At 49.2% G+C, this 23623-nt stretch overlaps 1 protein-coding gene and 1 long non-coding RNA gene across 6 annotated transcripts in view; both read left to right on the top strand.

Moving 5' to 3' along the window:
* The first annotated feature begins 10323 nt into the window (after nt 1–10323).
* The window catches only part of ALOX5AP (arachidonate 5-lipoxygenase activating protein), a 28888-nt gene continuing 15588 nt past the window's right edge, over nt 10324–23623 (top strand). Inside the window, exons 1-2 of one of the 5 annotated variants that reach the window (XM_019447853.2) lie at nt 10324–10483; nt 16786–16885. In XM_019447853.2, the coding sequence (XP_019303398.2) occupies nt 10414–10483; nt 16786–16885 (170 nt within the window). In that variant the 5' untranslated portion in view covers nt 10324–10413. The remainder of the gene's footprint in view (nt 10484–16785; nt 16886–23623) is intronic. The other 4 variants (XR_002079547.2, XM_019447854.2, XM_019447857.2 and 1 more) reach the window with 4 other exon arrangements.
* On the top strand, nt 20054–21377 carry LOC109266098 (uncharacterized). Its single transcript, XR_002079548.2, has 2 exons — nt 20054–20640; nt 20752–21377. It is a non-coding gene; the product is annotated as an uncharacterized LOC109266098 (long non-coding RNA).

Raw genomic sequence — 23623 nt, 5'->3', positions numbered from 1 at the left:
CTTAAGCCCTCTGGCCGACTGAAAAAAAAAACCTCTAAGTGGTTCTCAGCAACCTTCATATACAATGTAAATTGCAATATCTATCAGGATATGTGAGAACATCTGTTTTTCTTCTAATGCAGTAAACATATAAGGGTCTCTCGGGACATATTTTAAATAGACTTAATACAACATGCAGGAATGATAAGCAAAATATAATCACGGTCTTAAGGGAATGTGAGCATTTCATATTAATAACGTTGGAAACTTATGTTTAATGCAGTGCTAAAAGTTGACAATTAAGCATGTAAGAGTCAGGAAATTCAATTAAAATTATCACAGTAATATGAATTTAGCCACATCCTGTATTGGTTATGAAATCCATTTAGCACCGCAAACAATAATGTTTTCGGCTGGTTTATTCAAAAGGAAAACAGGAACAAAAACACTCTAATGCTATATATATTCTGGTACTGTGGTCAGGCTAATTTTGCTGGGGGAAGAAGTTTAACTTCTGAATCTTTAAATGCCCCGTCATTTGATCTGAGCATTCTCTTTCCTTGCCTGTTGCATCATTTCTGTCAATAAAATAAGGCCGAGCAACCCCCACAGGACTTCTCCTCGCCTCTCCCTGCTCTCTGCGGAGGACGAGGACCCGTCTGCCGCCCGAGGGCACCCTCCTGGGATTAGAGCCGCTTTTCTAATTTGTCCCTCCACTTCTCTGCGGGCGCTGTGGTCGCAGGGATCGGAATTCTGTGCGGATGCTCCACCCCTCATCTCGAGCTGGGAACCCCCTGTGGCCATGTACTTGGGGGGAAATGAAGCTTGTAATTCCATTCTCGGTCACGGCACAGGGTTCGTGGACCCTTCACTGAGTCTACTCTACATGCCCCCCCCTCTTCTGCCGGCCGCACACGCCTCCCTCTGGTCCTTTGCTATCCGAGACCACGGAAGACGGGCGTTCATTTTTAATACACACACGTCCGCAGCAGGTCTAATATTGCCACCTCACTGTCGTGTTGCCACGCGACTGTGTGCGAGCTAGGGTGCTTATCAAGCATTCACTCGACGGTAGCCCGAGTCAACGTGGCACCGGGAACTTAGGCTGTGTGCCCACACGTTCCCCCCCCCCAGCAAAGGGCTGCAAGGGCAATGATAATGAAGAGTCTCGAGGGAATTACACCAACACTCATCTGGAAGGTTGTCAGACCTCTGAGAATCACCCTTGACTCCTCTTCCTTTTATCCCTCATCCCTCGCTAACCCTTGCAGTTACTCCTCAGCAAACAGTCCTCCAACCCACCAACTTCTGCCCAAGGTCACTGCCACCACGCCAAGTCTAACTCATCCCCTTTTCTCCATAGACCTCTGGCGCGGCCTCCCAGCTGCTCTCCCCGTCTCCACCCTGCTCAGCTGATGGCAAATGCCCATCCTGTTTCGAGACAACTCCCCTTAAAGTCCTGGAGTGGCTTCTCTCTGTTCCCAAGATCATTTTGAAACTCCTGGCCTCACTGGCGAGGCCCTCGGTGAAGTGGTTCCCCGGGCCCGTCCCCTCCCATCTCCTCAATCTAGTTTCCAGCTAAATGCCGAGCGTTTCAGTTCCTCAGCTGCCTTGTGACCTTTCTCCTGCTCGGGATCTTTGAACACATCATTTCCTCTTTCCTCCCGTCTCTGCTGAGCTGATTCCTACTCATCCTTCAGGTTTTAACGTAGATGTACAGGTTGAAGATTTGTCAACCCTGCATAGAGCAAGGCTATGGGGGCCATTTTTGCTCACTTAGTGTCTCTGTGTCACATTCTGGTAGTTCTCATTGTATTTTATTATTCTATTTTGATGAAAAAATTATTTTAATGTTTATTTTGAGAGAGACAGAGTGTGAGCAGGGGAGGGGCAGACACACACACACACACACACACACACGCACGCACACACACACACACAGAATCCAAAGCAGGCTCCAGGCTCTGAGCTGGCAGCACAGAGCCCGACACGGGGCTCGAACTCAAGAGCTGCGAGATCATGACCTGAACCGAAGTCGGGTGTTCAACTGACTGAGCCGCCCAGACGCTCCTCTCATGATATTTTAAACTTCTTCATTATTATCCCATTTTTTACGGTGATCTGCGGTTAGGGTTCTTTGATGTTATTATGGTCATTGTTTTTGGGGTGCCGGGAACCACGCTGATATAAGAAGGTGAAACGAATGGATAGATGTGTGTGTTCTGACTGCTCCCCTAACCAACCGTCCCTGTCTCTCTCCCTCTCCTCAGGCCTCCCTGTGCCCTGAGACGCAACGATATTGAAATAAGGCCAATGAGTCACCCGACAGCGGCCTTTAAGTGCTCAAATGGAAGGAAGAGTCGTATGTCTCTCACCTTAAATGAAAAGCTAGAAATGATGAAGCTTCGTGAGAAACGTGTGTTGAAAGTCGAGACAGGCTGAAAGCGAGGTCTCTTGGGCCCAACTGGCAGCCGAGTTGCGAATGAAAAAAGAAAGTTATTGTAGGCCCTTAAAAGTGCGGCTCTAGTAACCACACAAATAAGAAAGTGAAGCAGCCTTATTGCTGATGTGGAGGAAGTCTGAGCGGTCTGGATAGAAGGCCAAACCAGCCACAGCATTCCCTGAAGCCAAAGCCCGATCCAGAGCAAGGCTTAGCTCTCTGTAACGCTATGAAAGCAGAGAGAGGTAAGGAAGCCACTCGAGTTTAAAACCAGCGGAGGTGGGTTCGTGAGGTTTAAGGAAAGAGGCCGTCTCCGTAACGTGAAAGTACAAGGTGAATGTGTAAGCACTCGTGTAGAAGCTACAGCAAGTTCTCCAGAAGATCTGCCGAAGAGAATTCACGAAGGTGGCTACACTCCAGAACAGACTTTCAGTGTAGGCCAAAGTGCCTTCTGTTGGAAGAAGATGCCACCGAGGACTTTCAGAGCTGGAGAGGAGAAGCCAATGCCTGGCTTCAAAGCTTCAAAGGACAGGCTGACTCTCTCGTTAGGGGCCAGTGCAGCTGATCACTTGAAGCTAAAGTCAACGCACATTGTCCATTCCAAAAATCCTGGGGCCCTTAAGAACTATGCTAAATCTGCTCTGTCTGTGCTCTATCAGTGGATCAGCGAAGCCTGGAGGACAGCACATCTGTTTACAACATGGCTTACTGAATATTTGAAGCTACTGTTGAGATCTTCTGGTCAGAAAAAAAGATACCTTCCAACAATTCTGCTCATTGACAATTCACCTGTCACTCAAGAGCTCTGAAGGAGTTGTACAAGGAGATTAATTTTTTTTTTTTGGATTAATGCTGTTTTCAGGCATGCTAATGCAACATCCATTCTGTAGCTCATGGATCGAGAAGTAATTTTGACTTAGGAGTCTTAAGAAATACATCTTGTAAGGCTAGAGCTGCCATAAATAGTGATTTCTCTGATGGATCCGGGCAAAGTCCATTGAAAATCTTCTGGAAAGGATTCACTGTTCTAGATGCCATTAAGAACATTCATGATTCGTGGGAGGAGGTCAAAATATCAACACGCACAGGCGGTTGGCAGAAGTTGACTCCCACCCTCCTCTCATCTCCCTGCATAGTTCTGGGTTAGTGTGGACTACAGGAGGCATTTGACATGAGTTTGGAAGGTAGACGCGAACCAGCAGCCATCTTTTTATGCTTAGCAGTTAGGCAGGGCACATGGCTCTCTGGCACACACATTCTTGCCTATCTGCTGGCTCAACCAGTTGACTTAGGGCAGTTGGCTGAGCCCTCAGTTCTTCCAGCTTGTTCTAGGAACTCCTTCAGCTTCTCTGACTGGACTGTGACGAGGCTACCAGATTCTCCGGCAGAAAGCCGCAGTCATTGAGGTTTGGGCTTAAAGTCGGTGTGTGAAAGATATGGGTTCCAGCCTGTCCTCGTGGTTTCCTCACAGATTTTAGCGTCTGTCCAGTTCTTGCTTCCCCCGCTTCATGTACCTCCCTACCTGCCCCTGTTTGCCTGTCGGCTTGCCCTTTTGGATTTGAGGCTTCAGCACCAAATGGAGAACCACTTGTTCCCCACCAAGTGGAGAACAGAAGCTGCACAGTTAAGGGTTGAACTGTGTCCCCCAAAAGACCTGTTGAAGTCCTAACCTCCCGTACCTCAGAATGTGACCCTGCTTGGCAATGGGGTCGTTGCAAATATAATGAATTAAGAAAGGTCACACTGGGGTAGGGTGGACTTTTGATCCAACATACTGTTGTCCTCATGAGAAGATGGCCATGTGAAGACAGAGACCTAAGGGGTGAGCACTAGGTAGTGACAGGTACAGAGACTGAAGGGCTGCAGCTGCAAGCTAATGGACACCAAGGACTCTTGGCCACCACCAGAAGCTGGGGGGAGCAGAGAGGGACCTTCCCCTTATAGGTTTCAGAAGCCGATGGCCCCGCCAGCACCTTGATTTTGGATTTCTTCTACTCTCCAGAACTGTGTCCCGATAGGTTTCTATTGTCTTAAATTTCTTTACAGCGACCCTAGAAAACAAATACATTCACATAGACAGTTGTGTAAGCTCGGATCCCTATGACACATGCATATACGTGTATGGATTATATGTATAAATATAAATATATAAACACGTACATAATCTTCCAGCAGCTCTGCTTCTCTGGTGAAACCCCGACTGCGACAAGACACGTGTTTTCATCCCTTTTGGACAAATATCTGACAAGGGACTGCCAGGTCATAGAGTAAATGTGGATTTAGCTTTTTAAGAAACTACCAAACTTTTTCCGAAGCGTTTTTATTTGTATTTAGCCCTTTTTTTTACATTTACCACTTTACGCTCTGACCAGAAATGGGTTAAAGTCCCATTTGCCCCACGTCCTTGGTAACCATTCCAGAAGGTTTATGGTGGGATCTTTTACTTTGCGTTTCCCGATGACTAATGACACCGAGCATCTTTTCACGTGCTTATCGGCCATTTGTAGATCTTCTTTTGTGACATGTCTGTTCAAGTCATTTACCCATTTTTTTTTTTTTTTTTAAAACGGGGATTGTTCATCTTCTTATCACTGGCTGGGAATAAGTTCTTTATATATTCTGGAGAGACTACATCCTTCATCAAGTTTATGTATTACAAATATTTTCTCCCTGTCTGTGGCTTGCCCTCTTATTCTCTGAATGGTGTCTTTTGAAGCACAAATGTTTTAAATTTTGATGTTTTTCTTTACCCAGCTCAGACTTTTTGTGTCTTTAAAAAACAACGACAACTTTTTACAGCCTAGGGAATCTAGTCCATGGCATTGTAATAGCATTGTCTGGTGACAGATGGCAGCTTCACTTGTGGTGAGCACAGGATAACATACAGACAAGTTGAATCACCATGTTGTATACCTGAAACTCATGTAATGTTGTATGTCAACTGTACACAGAATGAAAAAATGAAAGAAAAAATAAAATGAAAAAATGAAAAATAAATGAAAGAAATAAAATGAAAAATAAATGAAAGAAAAATTTAAAAAAATGAAAGACAAACCACTTTGCCCTCCCTACTGTCACAAAGACTTCCTTTTATGTTTTTCTTCCAGAAGCTTTGCAGTTTTCGTTTTTAGGTTTGGGTTGAAGACCCATTTCTAGTTATACATGTGCGATTTGGGTGTAAGGGTCAAGGTTCATTTTTTCCCCCCCATGAATGGCCAATTGTTCTAGCACCCTTTGTTTGAAAGACATTCCTTTCCTCATTGAATTACTCTGTCAAAAATTAACTGGGCGTATATGAGCCTCACAATTTTTTATTTCTATTAGAACTGAATGCGTCCACATCTGGTCATGCCCACTACTGACCTCCTTTCCACAGAGAGCCTGTAAGACAAGCTGATAGCTGGGGAAAGGAACCCACACAAGATACTGCTTTTGTACGACACACGTATGATGTTTTCTGCTCTTATGGGTGACTTACTTAATCTTGCCACAAGCTCATAGCCACACACTGAGTTTTGTGTGTTTGTGATACGGGAGGGAAGACATTTCCTGGATGCCACCTCGGTTTCTTACAGTCTGCATTGAGTGTCTGCGGACTTCAGCTTCTATTCGTTTCTTTGCGCTGGTATTATCAGCTTATAGCTTGAGACTCTAGGACATGGAGATCGTATCTGTGAATGTCATTTTCATTTGTAAAGCACCTAGCTCAATGCCCTGGGCGTGTGTGTGATTTAGTCAGTAGGACTGAGGTTATGGCCAATTCACTATCCCTCAGTTTCCTCATCTATTTATTGGCATGAAGGCTCATCTCTGTTTAATTCAATTCAAGTCAGGACCATGGGCTGTTTGTTCATGTAAAGAAAGACCATCTGATAGTAGCTGGGGAAGGAGACTTGACAACTTTAACCAGGCTGATTTTGTTCTCCTGGAGACTATTGATGTGTGTTATCTAGAACGCACCATGGCCTGGTCTTTGTTGATATCACCTATCTTTCAGATCAATGTGGTCTGAATAGTTTTTAGAATAGCTGAAATTAAAGGAACTGCTTTGTACCCCTCTACAGTGTGCGCCCGTGGGCCTGGGCTATATCTCTACGTCCCAGCTAGAGTTGATGGCCCCAGCCCGGGAGAATTCTGTGCCCGCTGCCTCGCTCCCAGCACGTATGTACAGGGAAGTCTTCGTCCCGGTGAACACGGAGGGCCACCCTGTCTGGAAAGTGAAGGGAAGAGATATCATGGAACGGCAACATGTACTGGAGGTGAGATGAAGGATATGTGAATGTTGTTGCTTGACAGCCTAGGAAGTGGCCCCATGTTGCCATGGTGACGGAAGCCTGTTGATGCTAAGTGTCTGAGCAGCTCCCATGTTTTTTATAGCAGCTGGTCAGTGCCACTGCCTTCTCTGAATTGCTGCCCCCCTGAGTGGCTGCGTGGCCCCAGCTGTCCTGATCTCTGTTGACAAATGGTTGTCCTTCACAGTCAAACTACCAGCAGTACTCTAATTAATGAATGTGCTAATTATCCTTCCCTACTCCCAGCACATTTGTCTAACTAACCTGTCACACGCTGTAAGTGCAGCACAGGCATGATCACGGGGGTGCTGGGAGCAGGGATCTGGGAGCAGAGGGCTGGGCTCATAGCTCAGAGCCGTGGGATAGTTCTAGTTAAACTACCCTTACAACAGTGGGGTGTCTGGGGAATATGTTATTTCCTGTGACGTGTATTTGTTTTCCTTTCCTTCCTTTTAAAAAAATCTTTCTTGGGGCGCCTGGGTGGCTCCACTGGCGAAGCCTCTGACTTCAGCTCAGGCCATGATCCTGCAGTTCGTGAGTTCGAGCCCCGTGTCGGGCTCTGTGCTGACAGCTCGGAGCCTGGAGCCTGCTTCGGATTCTGTGTCCCTCTGTCTCTGCCCCTCCCCCTCTGTGCTCACACACTCTGTGTCTCTAAAATAAAATAAACTGAGCATTAAAAAAATAAAAAATAAATCTCTCTTTAGGGGCCTTGGGCCATTGATGAATGCCCTAGCCTCTGAGGGGCCCGCCCAGCACCGATGCAGAAGCACCAGCGAGTCCCAAACTCTGAAAACTGTTCCAGAAGCAGCATTCAGAGCGGTTGAGGACCTAGCCTTTGAAGCTAGAGGAGCCCGGGTTTGAATCCTGGTCCTGCTCCTTTACTACACGGGGGTCCTTAGGCATGGAGTTTAACCTCTCTGAACCTCTGTTCTAGCCCTTTGGGCAATGGGAGGAGTAACCTGTGCACAGAGGGCTGTGTTGAGAAGCAAAAGCACAGGCCGATCAGGGCCGCGGGGCCTGTGCCCGGTCTGGTCTGGGCCCCGCCAGGCCCGGCTGCCCACCCGGGGACCATCTCGTTAACAGTGGGAAAGGAGAGCCGGCCGTGCGCTCCCCTCCCCCGCTCCCCGGGCGCCCCTCGTCTTTTTGTTCTGTCTCAGCAGCTCTCTATTGAGATGAATGGCATTTCCAGAGGCTTCACCTCTGATAAGTGTTCCTCTGCGGCGGCAGCCGGAATCTTAATGCGCGCCCTGTAATTTAACGGCCATCTCGGCTGACTATTAAAACGCTCTTCCCGGGTGAAGTGAACTCGCTCCATCGGCACGTGCTCACGCTGCCAGGGTGACTCCGGGGAGCTCGGATGTGGCTGGCCCCCCGTGGGAGGGAGGGGGGTGCAGCTCCTGAACTCCTACCAGGGCCTTCTCTTCTAAAGGGGAGATGGCTGGGCATCACCCACCCCCACCGCCAACCCCCTCCCCCCCCAATCCCCACACCCCCACCCCATCCCACTCCCACATTGCGGGGCCCCTGGAGGCTTGGGAAGCAAGAGGAGAGGTTGCCCTTCTTGGAAGGCAGGAGCCCAGGCTGGGATGATTTTCAAAGACATCGTTGGACTCTGTTGATGCTGTTTGTTGTGTGCCTGCGGACACACACTCACACGCCAGAAACACAAACGCCCGAGCAGGAAGGAGATTAGGCTGAGCCTTCAAGACACCAGGCTGTATGAGAGAGACACTTCTTTGATAACTGGGTGTTTCAATCTGGAATTACAAGGAGTCGACAGTCACAGTGTGATAGTGTTTACGTACACCTGGCATGCCTCCACCCCTCCCAATCTTTCTTTAGGGAACAATATGGAAACCACCAGTTCGTTCGTTTTCCTGCCATCTGGTTGTCCAAGGAATGATATGTGACTACCCAGAGCCCGTGAGATCGTTCTAAGAATTCAGATGAGAGAAGTCAGTCCTTTAGAGTGTGGGGAAAAGTGATCTGCAGAGAGAATAAAGCTGACAAACCAAGAGAAAGTTGAGAGAGGAAGAGAGAGACTGAAAGAGAGAGAGAACTCTATTTGAGAGAGAGAGAGAGAGAGAGAGAGAGAGAGAGAATGCCTGACCTCCAAGGCCCAACCACATCTCTGTTCTTTCCAACTTTTGGTTGCTTGGTTCCTTGGATTTTTTGAGCCAATCATTTCCCCCCTTTTCTTTTTGCCCATGCTAGTTTGAGCTAAGTTGCCACTGTTTGCAACGGGAGTACTTTAAAAAGGGACTGGCCTTCGCCTCTGATGCATTATCTCTGAGTTATGATGAGCATTAGAAAGGCAACCTCTTTATGAGGGTCAGGCTCCTTATCTACACGGCCCTAAGCAGCTCCTGAAACTTAACCAAACTACCCATACGAATCAGATCTCATTAAGGTGAATATACAAATCTCGCTGGTGCTGAGCCCCCTAAGCGGTCTTGTGACATCACACCTGGCAGAGTGCCCCAGGCACTCAGAGAGTACTCAAGAGTGTCAAGACCATATCTGGATCGCCCTAGCTACTGGCCTCCACGAGTCCAAGCTCTGGACACTGCCTCCACGGACGTCTGTCTCTTCTCAGTAGAACGGAGGACACCCAAGCCGTCCTCTCCCACACTACGGTGCAGCTCCCTGCGGCCACCAAGTATAGTGGCTAACGTTCTCTTTCAAAGTGAGGTTTTGATAAAGGCTCCACTCCGTCGCTGCTAAAGAGTGTTGGGTCTGGGCTGAAGATCGCAGGAATCTCGCATTTTCTGTGTGGCTTCCGAGGGATTGCCATTTACACGGAGAAAGCTGTCCCGTAAAATGCCAGGTCACCACCTACCTTCCCCAGCGGGCTCACTCTTACACCTTCTCTCCTCTCTTATCATTAATTACACTGAGGCCACTGCAGGAAGGTGTTTCAACAATGAGCTCTGAGGGGTCAAGCCACGGTGTTTAATAATACTTCTGTTCAAAGTTTTCCTTAAGGGTCATCTGTAACCTCATTTCTGTTCCTTATCTACATTCTTTGGTTTAGTTTTAATTCTCTTGTTGCCTTTTTTTTTTTCCCTTGTGGAAATAGAGATGTCAGCTGTCCCCCTCTTACTCATTCATCCATTTATTCACCCATCCAGGCCTTATTCTGTGGCTGCTACTCTGGACCCTGCCATGTGTTATGTATTCTGGGTTTTTTCCTGGGAATTCAAGAAAGCAGTCACAGCATTCAAAACACAGATCTTTTTGGTGCTCTCTAAATAAAACACAAGTTTTGTTTTTAGTTTATTTATTTTTAGAGAGCGAGAGAGAGAGAGAACCCAAGCAAGTTTCATGTTGTCAGCACAGAGCCCGACGTGGGGCCCCATCTCATGAACCGAGAGATCATGACCTGAGCTGGAATCAGGGGTCAGACGCTTAACCAGCTGAGCCACCCAGGAGCCCCTAAAACATAAGTTTTATTTTGTCTTCCCTTCCTGCTCGTCTTCCAAGCCCTGCTTCTCCTGGCAGGTCACACTGAGCCAGGACACTTTGGTGGCTAGTTAAAAAAAAAAAAAGAAGAAGAAGAAGAAAAAGAAGAAGTCACCGTGTAACTGTGCTGGGACCTTTGGAAATTCTAGTGATGAAAGGCAGGGCCCTCACTTCCTCTTTCTGAGCAGCACAGGGTGTCACCAGACAGGAGCAGTCCTTGCCGGGGAGCCTGAAGCAAACATGGATCAGGAAACCGTGGGCAATATTGTCCTGTTGGCCATTGTCACCCTCATCAGCGTGGTCCAGAACGGTAAGGGAACGCCCTCACTCAGAGGGGGAGACAAAACAGATTTTGTTTGTCAATCGCTTGAAAGTCAGAAGCTCACACCGTTCTCTGTGTCTGTGCACACTTTTGCCCACTTTCCCCTTATTTGTATTTGTTTTCTTTTTGCTTTGAATGTATAGGATATATGCATTTATGCATGACTTTGGGGGTTTCCTTCTGGTATTTCTTGCACTTCAATGTTGGTGACTAACCATGTTTGTAAAGCCGGGGCTGCGATCTAGAAGCTTTATAAAAACCCTTACTAAAGTGTCTGCAGTCAGCATTTTAATTATTAATTACTGTGGCCAGAGACCGGGTGGGAGGCAAGAAGCCTAGAAAGGGAAAGTGAAATACATATTGTCTCAAGACACTGGGCTTTTGTTAAGCGCAGCTGGGCTGACTTCAGTGAAACTGACGTTACCTGTCACCTGTAGGCTAAAAAAAAAAAAAAAAAATTGAATTTGGATGGTGGGAGGAAGAAATCACCTTATTATCATTTATCTCTGTATTGCTTCTTTTTTCTTTGGAAGAAAGAGATTCTTTGTAATATTTTTTTTTTCCTAGCGATGTATAGTTTTGAAGCATTTTTCATACCCATTATATATTAACTATTAATGTAAAGAGAGAGAGGAAACATTTTTTCTTGCGCGGGGTTTGCATTTCCATCCACCTCGCTATCACTTAAGAAAACCGAGCAAGGAAGAAAGAAATACGCAAGGTACCGGGACCTGAAAAAGACAAGACCGTGTAACATTTTCTCTTTCAAGTTCCCAGTTAGGACTGCCACAGATTCTTTTTCTAAGTATTTCCAGTGGCTTTGTGTTTTGCAGTTTATTAAGATAGAGGAAAAAGGAAAGTATCTACCAAGGGCGGCTGTTACCACTTAATGGTAATTATTGAGTGTTCACACACTGTTGTCACACTTTGGAAATTTGAATGTTTCACCAATTTGGGATCCTCTGTTATTTCCCCCCAACTTGAATCTGGACAGAGGCTGAGGATTAGCCTTCTGAGCCCTGAGTAAGGCTTCCCTGAGACCTCCCCACACCAGAAAGACTCGCTTTCCCCTGTATGTTTCCTCTGTGGAACAACAGTTGGCTGCTTTTTGACCCAACTATTTTCATGTTAAATCCACACAATAAAGTTGCAGCTCCGAGAGGGAACAGGTGGGTTGTTTAGTCTGCCATTCCTTGAGCCATTGCTATTTCCTGCAGGCGTCAGGAGCTCCCTTGGCCTTGCGAATCAGCAAGGGATTCATTAATTCAACGTGCAGACACCTCCAGGCTCCACCCCCCGCCCCGCTGCCCTTGTGATGGTCAGAGTCCTGGCTTTATGGGGACATAGCTGTGGGGTGGGTGTCCCAGGAAAGAAAGGATAGGGAAAAGAGATGACCAGGCAAGGTCAGTAGGAAGCCCTCAAAGACGGTTCTGGTTGGGTGAGTGGGCGGTGCTTTTCCAGCTCTGTGTAGGGTCTCCCCTCCCACCCTCCCCCTTGTAAATGGCAACGTAACTGACAAACACCGGTGGAACCGGGAGCCAGTGCCTTGTCACTGGCCAGTGTGGATGGGGCTAAGCTAGCTGGAAGGCTGTAGGTCACCCCGAACTGCTGCCTCTCGGTTCAGAGCTGAGCTGGGGGAGGCCGCAGGGTCTCCTGTTGTGAGAATAGAGTCTCTTCATCGCTCCCGAGATGCAGAACCAGGTCCGGGCCTGTCGAGTGGGTCCCGGGCTTTTCCCCGAGTGCAAAGCAAGCCCTGATCCGACTTGAGGGGGACGGCGAAGTTCCTAATTATTTTTGGCAGATGAGATTAAGTCTTCTTCCTTGGTACGGTGTGGAAGGGGAGATGATAGGCGGCCAAATGTCTGAGCCTTAACAGCCGCGGCGTGGGGGCCTTGACTTTTGGCAGGCCATTTCAGATAGATGGCGACACAACACAGTGGCCTCGCTGCTAGAGCTCCAGCCGCTGATGTGGGATGAAGGCTGCCCGGTGGGGAGCTGCAAACCTGGACCAGGGTGGAGCCACCGTTTGGGGCCCGGAGACTTTTTCAGGCTCTTTTTGAAGCCACATGAAAGCCATGCTTTCCCTCTGAGGCCGAGCCCCGGACTGCCGTGTGATGTGGAGACCGCTGGGTGAGGCCTTTTACTTGTGACCGTCAAATGTGCCCATGTCGGGGAACAAGACAAATCCAAACGACCCGGAAGAGAATATCTGTGCTCGCTTACACCTGGGCTTTCAGGCGAACTGCAAAGCTTCAAGTGCCTGTCCAGAACCTCTCTTTGCAATGCTAATTAACCTCAAGGTTGCAACCATGGGTCCTCCTCAGAGAGTTCAGAAAATATGCAAAAACGGTGGCTTTCTCTCCCTGCCCCGCCAAATGCCACTTCAAACCCTTCCTCTTAGTTTTAAAAAATATTTCCGTGTTGTCGCCCGGCACCATAGACGTTGTCTTTGCCCCACGACAGAGAGGTCCGGTCCGCATGTGTCCATGATGGTGTCCAGGGTCTGTGCTCTCTGTTCACTGTGTGAGAACCTCATTTCCCAGAAAGAGGCCAGAGCCCGGCCGGCCCGCTGGAACTTCCCCCTCCGACTCTGAAACGTTGTTGAGTCATCAAGATCTTTGAACCTGTGGCCCTCTTCCAGCTCGATCCAGCAAAACACAGATCTGGAAGCACAGAGCAAGTTTCAAATACGTCGTTCCAAGAAAGCTGGGCCAGAACCACCAAAGGCTGGTTTCCCAGGGAATGCAGATAGATGCATTTCCTATAAATAGCATCCAGAGGGCCTCCGACCCCTCCTGCCGAGGTGCCAGCAGTGTTGACATGCAGAAACACGCAGGCAATAAGCATGGATTTGGAGAAAGTGATTTCCATAAGTAGCCCAACTAGTTAGATTGAGAGGAGAAGGTGAGCCGAGGGGAAGGGCCACTGAGCCCATGCATGGAAGCCTGAGTGGCAGCAGAGAAGAGATGTCCTCCAGCAGAAGAGCCGTTCCTGCCGCCCTTCTGGTTGTGGGGAAAGGCGGTGGGAACTGGCATCATCCTCTCGCCTCAACTCTCTTCTTACCGTGAAGCCAGGAAGGGAGACATCGTGGCCCTGCTCTCACAGGGGTTTGTGAGCATAGGACAAGGAGGGCTAGAGAGCTGGCAGGGAACACCTCCATTTCCGTGACATCCCTGGTACTCCCACCCCCACCACACACACTTGAAGTGAATCTCACGGGCACCATATTGGAAGACCTAATGGCCCAACGTAGGGTTAAATGGGCCGTGGAAACAGGACTCAGGAGGCGCCCCCAAGGCAGAAATCTTATTTGCAGCATTCTCAACAGCTCCGGCCTGGACCCTCCCGTGATAGAGAGCTCACAGCTACTGAACTCCCCGTTTCCCTTGTTAGGTGTATTGGGAGTTTGCTTTGTGTCGAGCATGGTGCTTTGTGCTGGGCATAATACTATTTCACTGAATCCTTGCAGCCTGTGAATTATATCTATATCTATCTATCGATCGATCGATCCTATTTTACAGATAAGCAAAGTGGGGCTTGGAGAGGTTAGAACAATGGTTGGACTGAGATTCAATCCAATTCCAAAAAGTAGATGCTTATGCTATATTTATTGCCTCAAATTCATTTATTCAAACGCTCCCTACTCAAGAACTTCTTTCTTACACGTGCTGAAATCTACTGCCCTGTAACTTCTATCCACTGGTCCTGTTTCTATTGTCTGGAAAAGCTTGGGCTATGCTTGCTGCTTCTAGGTTTACAGAGTCAGCTATCCTGTCATCAATGTATCATTTCCTTTGTGACTTGGTTTCCAGAGTCCCTTGTCATTGGGTTACACCCTCCCACCCATCTTGCCCTGAGCTTTCTAAGATGCAGACAGACGCTTCCTGTACAGGGAAACTCACTCTTCCTGAGATCCAGACATCAATCCTATTAAGATAATCACAGGTGCATTATTCTTTTGAACACTTGTTATCGCACTGCTGGCTCGTATTAACTTTGTGCCTAACTAAGTCCTCAAGATCTTTTTATGTGATCCTGAGAAAGCTGTTTGCCTTCTCTGGCTCCCAGCTTCCTCAACTGACAAGTGGGGCTACGATAACTTCCGTACGTGTCTGTTGAATATATCGCACGGAGAGGCGCCCGGGTGACCCAGTCGGTCAAGCGTCCAACCTTTGATCTCAGCTCAGGTCTTGATCTCAGGGCTGTGAGTTCAAGCCCCGCACTGGGCGTGAAGCCTACCCAAAAAACAAACAAACAAACAAACAAACAAACAAACAAAACCACCCTGCAATGGAACAACCTAGGGAAAGTAGCCTGCGGTGCCCGGCATGCGGTGTGTGTGCTCTTTAGTGGTCGGCAGCCTTTTCTCTCTGTGTCTCTGACTCTGGCGCTATCTCTCTGGTTTGGCTTACCATCAGCAGCTGGCCAAGATAAGCGTATCAATGGTCTCTGTGCTCGAGGTTTCTGTAACATGGTGGAAGATAACACGGGGGTGGGGTGTGAATGGGGGGTGGGGTGTGAATGGGTGGTGAGGCGTGGGCAAAGGAAGGCAAATTCGTTCAAGTGTAGCTAAGAAGGAGGGAGAGGGAACGCCTCGTAGGCTGGGGCAGGCTTGCTTTTTTGTTTAATGGGTAGGAAAGATCCGAGTATGTTTCTAGGGTCAAGAGAAGGAGGAAAAAAGAGAGGGAAGGTTCAGGAATTGGGGAGAACACTGATGAGACAAAGGCCTGGAGAGGCGGCAGGGATGGGCTGGAAGTCACAGGTCGAGGGCAAGCCCTGCAAACGAGGAAGGCGTCTGTCTGAGCAAGGAGAGAGAGAAGGCAGGCAGGCACGGAGAACTATAGCCACGTCGTGCTGCTGGTTGCAGAAATCACCTCTGACTTTCTTAATATTATCTCTGCCACCTGTTCAGAGGCGAGGGCCTCTTAGGTTCTGGGCCCTTAGGTTCAGAACGCTTAGGTTCTGGAAAGTCAGTGAGCAGGACTTCCTGCTGTCCTTTGTGCTAAGAAGAGACATTCAGAACAGACAGATGTGTACTTAAACCCCGTGTGGCTGGTGGGTCCCCTGCGGTGAGCTGCAATGTGACAGCAACAGGAAGAAAATATTCTCATCTGCCCCCTTGGATCTGAGTCCCCAGCTTCACTGTTCCCCAGTGGGGTGGCTCTGGGAATGCCACCCAACCCCCCTGAGTCACTGGGGCCTTGTCTACAAAGGGGAGACAGCATGGCTCACTCCGAGGAGTGGGCACAAGGCCCATCGAAGGAATAGACGTCAGGGGTCTGCTGGAGGGTGACGCCCCCTGCTTACCAGCGGGCCCGTAGCTGCTATGCCCCCAGACGGGCACGTTGCTAGGGTACGGCTGTGCTTTTGCCCAAAAGGAAACCAGAGAAGGCTTTTATTCCTATACACGGTTGATAAGGCTTCCATTTCACAGCTTTTTGAGGAGGCTAATATCAAGCTGATGAAAAGGCATCCCACAGGGACCCCTGATATTCTGGAAATAGGAGCAGAGGAGTAAAAGAGGAGGGGAAGGGAGAGAGAACTTCATCCCTCCCCGCTCCATCCAATCTATAGACAGACCCTTGGGATTCTGGCTTCTCAGCAACCCCCCCGCCCCCAGCCCACCGCCCCACCTTAGCGGGCTCCCTATCTTCCGTTGTCCCGGTCCTGACCCCTCTGGACGCTCCCCATGCAGAAGACCGAGTGGCTTCCTGCTTCCACCACTTGCTCAGCTTATCCCTGCCAGTGACTCCTTGTGGCTCATGAGATGGGCATGAATTCTGATTTTCTTACCGCGGCTCACATCAAGGTCACAGTCACGCCACCAAATCCAGCAGGCGCTTCTCAACTATCCTCTTCTCCAGGCCTGGGCTCGCTTAGTGCTTTCTCGCTCTGTCCACCCTGTGGGCACCGCACGTGGCCCCCCACCAGGCTCTGCGTTCCCCTCCATCCGCGGCCGGGCGCACTGGATAAATTTCATCTAAATGTTTTGTTCGCGGTTTACCGTCTGCCTCCTCCTCTTCCACCCCTGCCAGAGCATGAGCTTCTCAGGCCAACGTCCTTTGTGTGTTTTGTTCTCGGATGCAAGCTAAGTGTCTGGCTCGTGGCAAGTCAGAGGTTAGTAGAGACAGCTGCTGAGTGAATTTCTGGCAAATGACGTTTGACAGAAGACATTCGGGGCTGTTTGGAGGGCACACCGAGGAAACATTTAACGTTCTAGTAAAATAAGGGGACAACAGGCTCGTGAACGTGCCCATGGTAAACCAGATCCAAACCTTTCCCTCTGTCAGGGTTCTTTGCCCACAAGGTGGAGCATGAAAGCAAGACACAGAATGGGCGGAGCTTCCAGAGGACGGGAACACTTGCCTTTGAACGCGTCTACACTGCCAAGTGAGTTCAAACCCTGATACTGCAAACTAACAGAGTGGGGCCCTGGGGAAAGGGGGCCTTCCTACTGGAGTGAAGGCCACCGTCAAGGCTACATGTCTGTCTGGGTCGACCTTCAGAGTGCCAGGAAGGCAGAGCTCCCAGGGACGATTGAACCTCACCTGGGTGGGGGGTGTTGGGGGCACCCTTGGTCATCTTAATAAGGGCTAGTGTTTAAAGAAAGGAATCAGGGATAGTGGGGGCGGGAGTGGGGAGAGGTGCGATCGCCACAGCTCCCCCGTGCTCCAGAAACCTCTGAGCCAGTCACGTAGCCACAGCGTTACCGATTTCCTGGGGAATTCGTCCGAAGGGACTACCATGCAAACCAGCCATGCAAACTCATCGGCTGGCTTTGGAGGCAACAGGTGGGATGCGATGGTGACAGCCTTCAGCTCACTGTCCCTTGCGTCCCCCTTGGGGGGACATCTGGAGGTGTGCCAGGACCTTTGGTAACGCCCACTCTCCTTGAGCAACCAGAACAAGAACAGAAAGAATGGGGGAGCTGTGCAATTCCTCCCCATCCCCCCCACCCCCCCCCCCCCCCCCGCCATTCTTTACTTTTGAATAAAAAAGCTGTTTGAAAATACCTGAGCAGCTCAGAGAAGGAGATGGGAGCTACTCGGGATGCAAATCTGAATGGACGTTATTCACACACGCGTTTTTCCTTTATGCAGAATGTATTTGAACAGCAGTTTCAGGCAGTGGCCTGTCTGCTTCTCTGTGCCTGTGACCAGGGGCCTGTCACGGGGAAAGGCTTCGGAGAGGAGCTGGCCAAGGAGCTGGCCTTCAGTCTCAACTCGGAGGTGGCTCTGATGGCCGCAGAGATCTTTCCACAGGGGCAGTCGTGGATACCCAAGGAAATTGGCACAGGCTGATATCCAGGGCCCCTCACCCTTTCCGAGCCCTTTGCCTTTTGGGCTCAGGACTTGAGGCCACTCCCGAGTGCTCGAAGCCCCTCCAAGACCTCCCCTTTACTCGGGCCCTCGCCACCTGCCGTGGGGTCCCCCTCGCTCACACTCTGCTGTCCCGAGTAGGGTCATTCCAGCAGTCTGGTCTCAGGGAAATCCTTTGCTAAACTACCTACGGGGATATTTCTCTTTTAACATGTGGACCTTCGGGGTATTAATTCTCAGAATCAGTCGGAAAAGTTTAAAGATGTGTCTGAAGCCATTTTAGACACCGACGCTTAAAGGAGCGTAGGGAACGTACGTAGGGCGCATCTGTCTTTGTGCCATTTGCAGGGCGAGCCGTGAGAGTGCCTCTCAGACACTCTGCGTGCGAGAGGTGCGAAGAAGGTGTCTTTGATCAGGGACGACCCGAATCGCTCTCTGCAAACAACCCCGAAGGGCACATTGACGCTATTTGACTACTTGGGAAAGAGAAGCTTCTTTCTGCCCAGATCTCCGCGTTATTAGCAGTTGCACCGGGTGGCTCCGTTCCGGAGAAGCCGGGCGGCGCAGGTGACCTGCGGTGGTTTCCCCGCACCTCGTGCGGAAGTTCAGTTTCCGTTTTGGCAGCAACGAAGACGACGTGGAGGAGGCCAGGCCGTCCGGGTTCTGCCGCGTCCCCCAGGGGGGCGCTGGCTCTGCGCCTAAGGAGTGGCTCCGCCCATACCTGGCCCAGGGCGCCAGCCCCCAAATTGCAGAAGTCGCCCTTTGGTGGCCGCTGCGCTGCGTCATTTGGGAGGGCGGGTTTGGAAGTTCCGCAAGGCTGCGGGGTTCCGGAGGGAAGAAGGCGCTGGAGGACCGTGGTGGCCCATCCCGGCTGCGCCGGGGGTCCCCACGGTGTGGGCGCGTGGCCCAGCTCCCCCAAGCCACGCGTCTGTGCTTCACCTCCGTGGGAGGAGAGCCACAAGAGTTAGGAGGAGAGGGAGCTGCAGAGCGGGAGCAGCTAAGGGGGAGAAACGGAGAATTTTCTGGAAGAGGGAGGCGGCCCAGACGCTGCTGTGGTTCTGTTACAAAGACCACTTCCTCCCTGACCCAGCTGACGGCACTCTGTGTGCCTGTGGTGGTTTGTCCAAGGGCTGAAAGATCAGGGCCACGGGCCACCACGTGCTGGCGGAACCCAGAGGCGCCAGTGTGCCTGCGTCTGCCAGGAAGTTCCTGCCAAGGGGTCCTGTGTCATAGGGACTCTTCTCCGGCCGTAGCTCGTCTGGCCCCCAAAGCACCAAAGAGGGTGCGAGCTGAGCCGTGGACAAGCAGCAAGAAAAGAACAGGGATTTAATCTTGCTATCAAAAAAAAAAAAAAAAAAAAAGAAATTAAGCTTTGCTCGGTTTTAATACACAGGTTGAGAGTGCTGTGTGTATCATACCCGTCACAGGGTTGCACGATCAGATCTTCTGGTTGATGGGGTGTGAGATCATAAATGTTTCCAGACCATGGCTGTAAAGAAAAACTAGCATAAAGGATAAATGATGCTGGCGGATTGAAACGCCTGATGCAGATTTTTCAGCACCAAATATGACTGCTGAGTGATGCAGACGGTTCGAGATCGGGGGGTGGGGGGGCAGTTGATAAACGGGTATCGCGGCTGGGTGTGGCCCATCGGCTCCAACGGGGTCCCGGTTAACGGTCCACGAGGGTAGAGCCGAGTCAGGGTTTGAGAGATAAAAAGAATCTTGACCTTGACTCTGTTCACGTGTGCAAGGCGTAGTCCAAAGCCCTGTTCCCAGATGATGAGCACAGCTGGAACAGAGCTTGATTTCTGGAGAAAAATCTCAGTTAAACTGACCCAAGATTCTTCCCCATGATGCTGGTAAGCGCGGGCTGCAGAGAGGTGACGGGTCTCCGGAGAAATGTAATTTTCTACACACGTCCCATAGATTACACGTTCCTGGGCTGGTAACAGGTATTACAGAGGAGAGCAAGTTCTGTAAAACAGGACTTTTGAGAACTTCTAAGGAACTGAGGAACACTGTGATTCTTGGTTCTCCAAGAAGGGGAAGTCTTCTTTAACTACAGATACACCCCCATCCCTTTTTTTGGGCAGATCATATCCAGGGTTTAGTGCTTTACAAAATGCATTTTTTTGGAAAACGCCACCCTAATGTCCCTTCTCCCCGGCACCTCTCAAAATCCACTTTGTTTATTTTTATTTTTTTTTTTAACATTTATCTATTTTTGAGGGGGGGGGAGGGGCAGAGAGAGAGGGAGACACAGAATCCGAAGCGGGCTCCAGGCTCTGAGTTGTCAACACAGAACCCAACGCCGGGCTTGAACCCACGAACCGCAAGATCACGGCCTGAGCTGAAGTCGGACGCTTCACCGACTGAGCCACCCAGGCACCCTTCAGATTCCGCTTTAGGCTCACTTCTAAGTAGGGTGGACTTGTAAATAACTTGAAGCGAATAGTTCTGCATTGATTCCACCCATTAGTATAGCTACTATTACTATTATTAGTGATCATTTACTTGCTTGCAGTCAACCTAAACAAAACCCTTAGTAAGTTCTCCTGCACTTCTTCCCGAAGGTGGAGAAAAACAAAAGGGAAAATATGAGTCCTTTTCTCCATGAACACAGCAGAGTGACTTGTCGACAAATCGGGCAAGTGCCTCAGAATCAGACCTGGGGAAATGAAGAGAGCCGAGATGGGCCTGTCAATTTTGTCTCGTAGAAAGAACGGCACAAAACCCTCCACAAAAGAAAATTTGGAGTAATAATAATTTGTCCGCAGGAAAGGCATTTCCACTGGGGACTGTAAGAAGGAAGACATTGGAGAGGTAACAGTCACCGTTTATTGAATGCTTGTTCTGGGCTGGGCACCGCTCTATCTCATTTTATTTTCGTAAGCCAGGGCGGTAATTACTTACGTCTCCACTCACCTCTTATAGATGAAGAAAACTGAGGCTCAGTGCACTCACGCAGCGGCAGACTAGGCATCGGACCCAGGCTTTGTGCCTTTAAAGAGCGTGTGAACATCCATCCGGCTCCACCTCAAGGGACGGCCCTGTCACTGACCAATGCCACTTGAATTCAGCCCGGCAGTGGCTCTCTGTCAAGGAGGGACATATGCGTGGGGAGCTGTGGATCGAAGACGGGTCAGAGACTCTGGATCGGAAAAAGACGGGCTTGAGCTAGATCGAGGGACAGGAGTTGGGAGTTTCATTCCAATCCAGACAGACCGTGTTTTATGAAGGACTCGGGTGACTTGAGACAACAGGCAGGAATGACTGAAGGACTGATCCAATGTCACATTACTATACCGTTCTCTCTAATGAGCAAATTCCTTAGATAATTAAGCATTTTGAAAAACTGCATCACCCAGCCCAAGCCAGTACTCAAATACAAACAAAACCAGAAGCATGTGAATGAGGAGGATGTAGGGGCGATCTTTGGCATTAATAGATCGTCAAATTGTTGGAGCCTCAGGTATTAGATCCCATCAGACATAGAACATTATTCAATTAAATAAATAATAACGTGACCTAGTTTTCCAGGGTCACATTCTCAGTCCCAAGGCTGTGGGTTTGTTCCTCTAATACGTAATAGCTGTGACGTTGGGGCGCTCCATAGCTGCGTACCTGTTTGTTTGCTGAGTACTTCACCCCAAATGATAAGTCGGTTCCAGGCTCCTGCCCTTCCTCCAGGTCTGATTCTGAGGCGCTTGCCGGGTTTGTGGACAGGTCACTGTGCTGTGTTCAACATGATGCACCACACCATCAATGTGTTTGTGGAGAAAAGGACTCGTATTTTCCCTTTTGTTTTTCTCCACCTTTGGGAATGAGACACAGAAGTACTTACGTAAGTACTACTGTGTCCGCTAGATCAGTGAAACCCCTGGGTACCCAGCAAGCTCAGCGGGGCTGTGCTCTCTCCCCTGTGCCTGTATCCCAGGGTAGGATACGCTGCTTTCTTACCTTTAATTTCATTGACCTCTCCGGTGGCGGATCTTTTGATCGTCAGAGGGACACGAAACTTCCTGTGGTCGGGGACACGGCACATCCTCTCTGGGTTCTCTGCGGGGGATGGACCAGGGCTCGGTCATTCCAGAGTTCTCAATGGTACCACTGAGGCATGAGACGCTATCAGTCTGAATAAGGGTCCGTCGCCAATTTAGGAGGAAAGTCATGAGAACCAGATCGGGGAGGGTCCAGATGAAGGAATCCAAGGAAGGAATTCGGATGAAAGGCCAAATACGCTTTGAAGAGTGCATCTTTGCTTTGCCTGTTAGTTTGAGTGACATTAGACCAGTGGTTTTCAAACTTGAGTGTGCTTCAGAGTCACCTAGAGGGCCTGTTAAAACAGTCAGCCTGTTAAAACACAGATTGCGGGGCCCCACCCCTGGAGTGTTTAATTCTGTAGGTCTCAGATGGGCATTAACACTTGCAGTCCCCAGGTATTTCTGATGCCTGCTGATCCAGGGACAACACTTTGAGGACCACCTCACTAGAGCATCAACTCTTAAAGCTTACGTGGATCTTAGAGTTACTATCAGTCTCTTAGTGTTTCAGGTGAGAAAACTACATCCAAAGTGATTATTTTGCCATTGACAGACAGATGGTGAATGTCAGGTCAGAGGTGAAACCTTAGTCACGTGCCCTTTCCACTCCATTGCACTGCCCTTCCCCATTCACGCTTCCATGTCTCGTAAGGTGGTTTTTCCACGGATGTGCGTGTATTTTTTTTCTTTTTTCAAGTGTTTATCCAAGGTATAGGTAGTTCAAATATAGTGTAATATTGTTTTCAGGAGTAGAATTGAGTGATTCATCACTTACATGCAACACCCGGTGCTCAACACGACAAGTGCCCTCCCTGAATGCCCATCACCCATCTAGCCCATCCCCTACCCACCTCCCTCCCTCAACCCTCAGTTTGTTCTCATCATAAAGAGTGCCTTGTGATTTGTTTCCCTCTCTCTTTTTTCCCCCTTCCCGTATGTACATCTATTTTGTTTCTCAAATTCTATATATGAGTAAAAGCATAGGGTATTTGTCTTTCTCTGCCTGACTTATTTTGCTTAGCATATCCTCTGGCTCCATCCACGTCATTGCACATAGCATGAGTAATACTCCATTGTATTTATGTATACCACGTCTTCTTTATCCATTCGTCAGTTGATGGACATTTGGGCTCTTTTCATAGCTTGGCTATTGTTGATAGTGCTGCTGTGAACTTTGGGGTACAGGCACTGCCTTTGAAACTGTACTTTTGTATCCTTTGGGTAACTACTTAGGAGCGCAATTGCTGGGTCGTAGGGTAGTTCTATTTTTAACTTTTTGAGGAACCTCCATACGTTCTCCAGAGTGGCTGCACCAGTTTGCATTCCCACCAACAATGCGAAAGGGTTCCCCTTTCTCCACGTCCTCGCCAACATCTGTTGTTTCCAGAGTTGTTCATTTTAGCCATTCTGACAGGTGTGAGGTGGTATCTCAGTGTGGTTTTGGTTTGTATTTCCCTGATGATGAGTGATGTTGAACATCTTTTCATATGTCTGTTAGCCATCTGGATGTCTTCTTTGGAAAAACATCTATTCATGTCGTCTGCTCATTTTTTCCTCTCCCTTCCTTCCTTCCTTTCTTTTTCTTTCTTTCTTTCTTTCTTTCTTTCTTTCTTTCTTTCTTTCTTTCTTTCTTTCTTTCTTTCCTTTCTTTTTGAGGATGGGGAAGGACAGAGGAAGAGAGAGAATCTTAAGCAGTTTCCGTGACCAGTGAGGAGCCCAGCATGGGGCTCGATCTCATGACCGTGAGATTGTTACCTAAGCCA

This window comes from Panthera pardus, unplaced genomic scaffold, assembly GCF_024362965.1.
Source record: "Panthera pardus isolate Hobbes unplaced genomic scaffold, ASM2436296v1 HiC_scaffold_1, whole genome shotgun sequence".
Classification (NCBI taxonomy): domain Eukaryota; kingdom Metazoa; phylum Chordata; class Mammalia; order Carnivora; family Felidae; genus Panthera; species Panthera pardus.
This window is presented reverse-complemented; position numbering and strand designations above follow the sequence as displayed.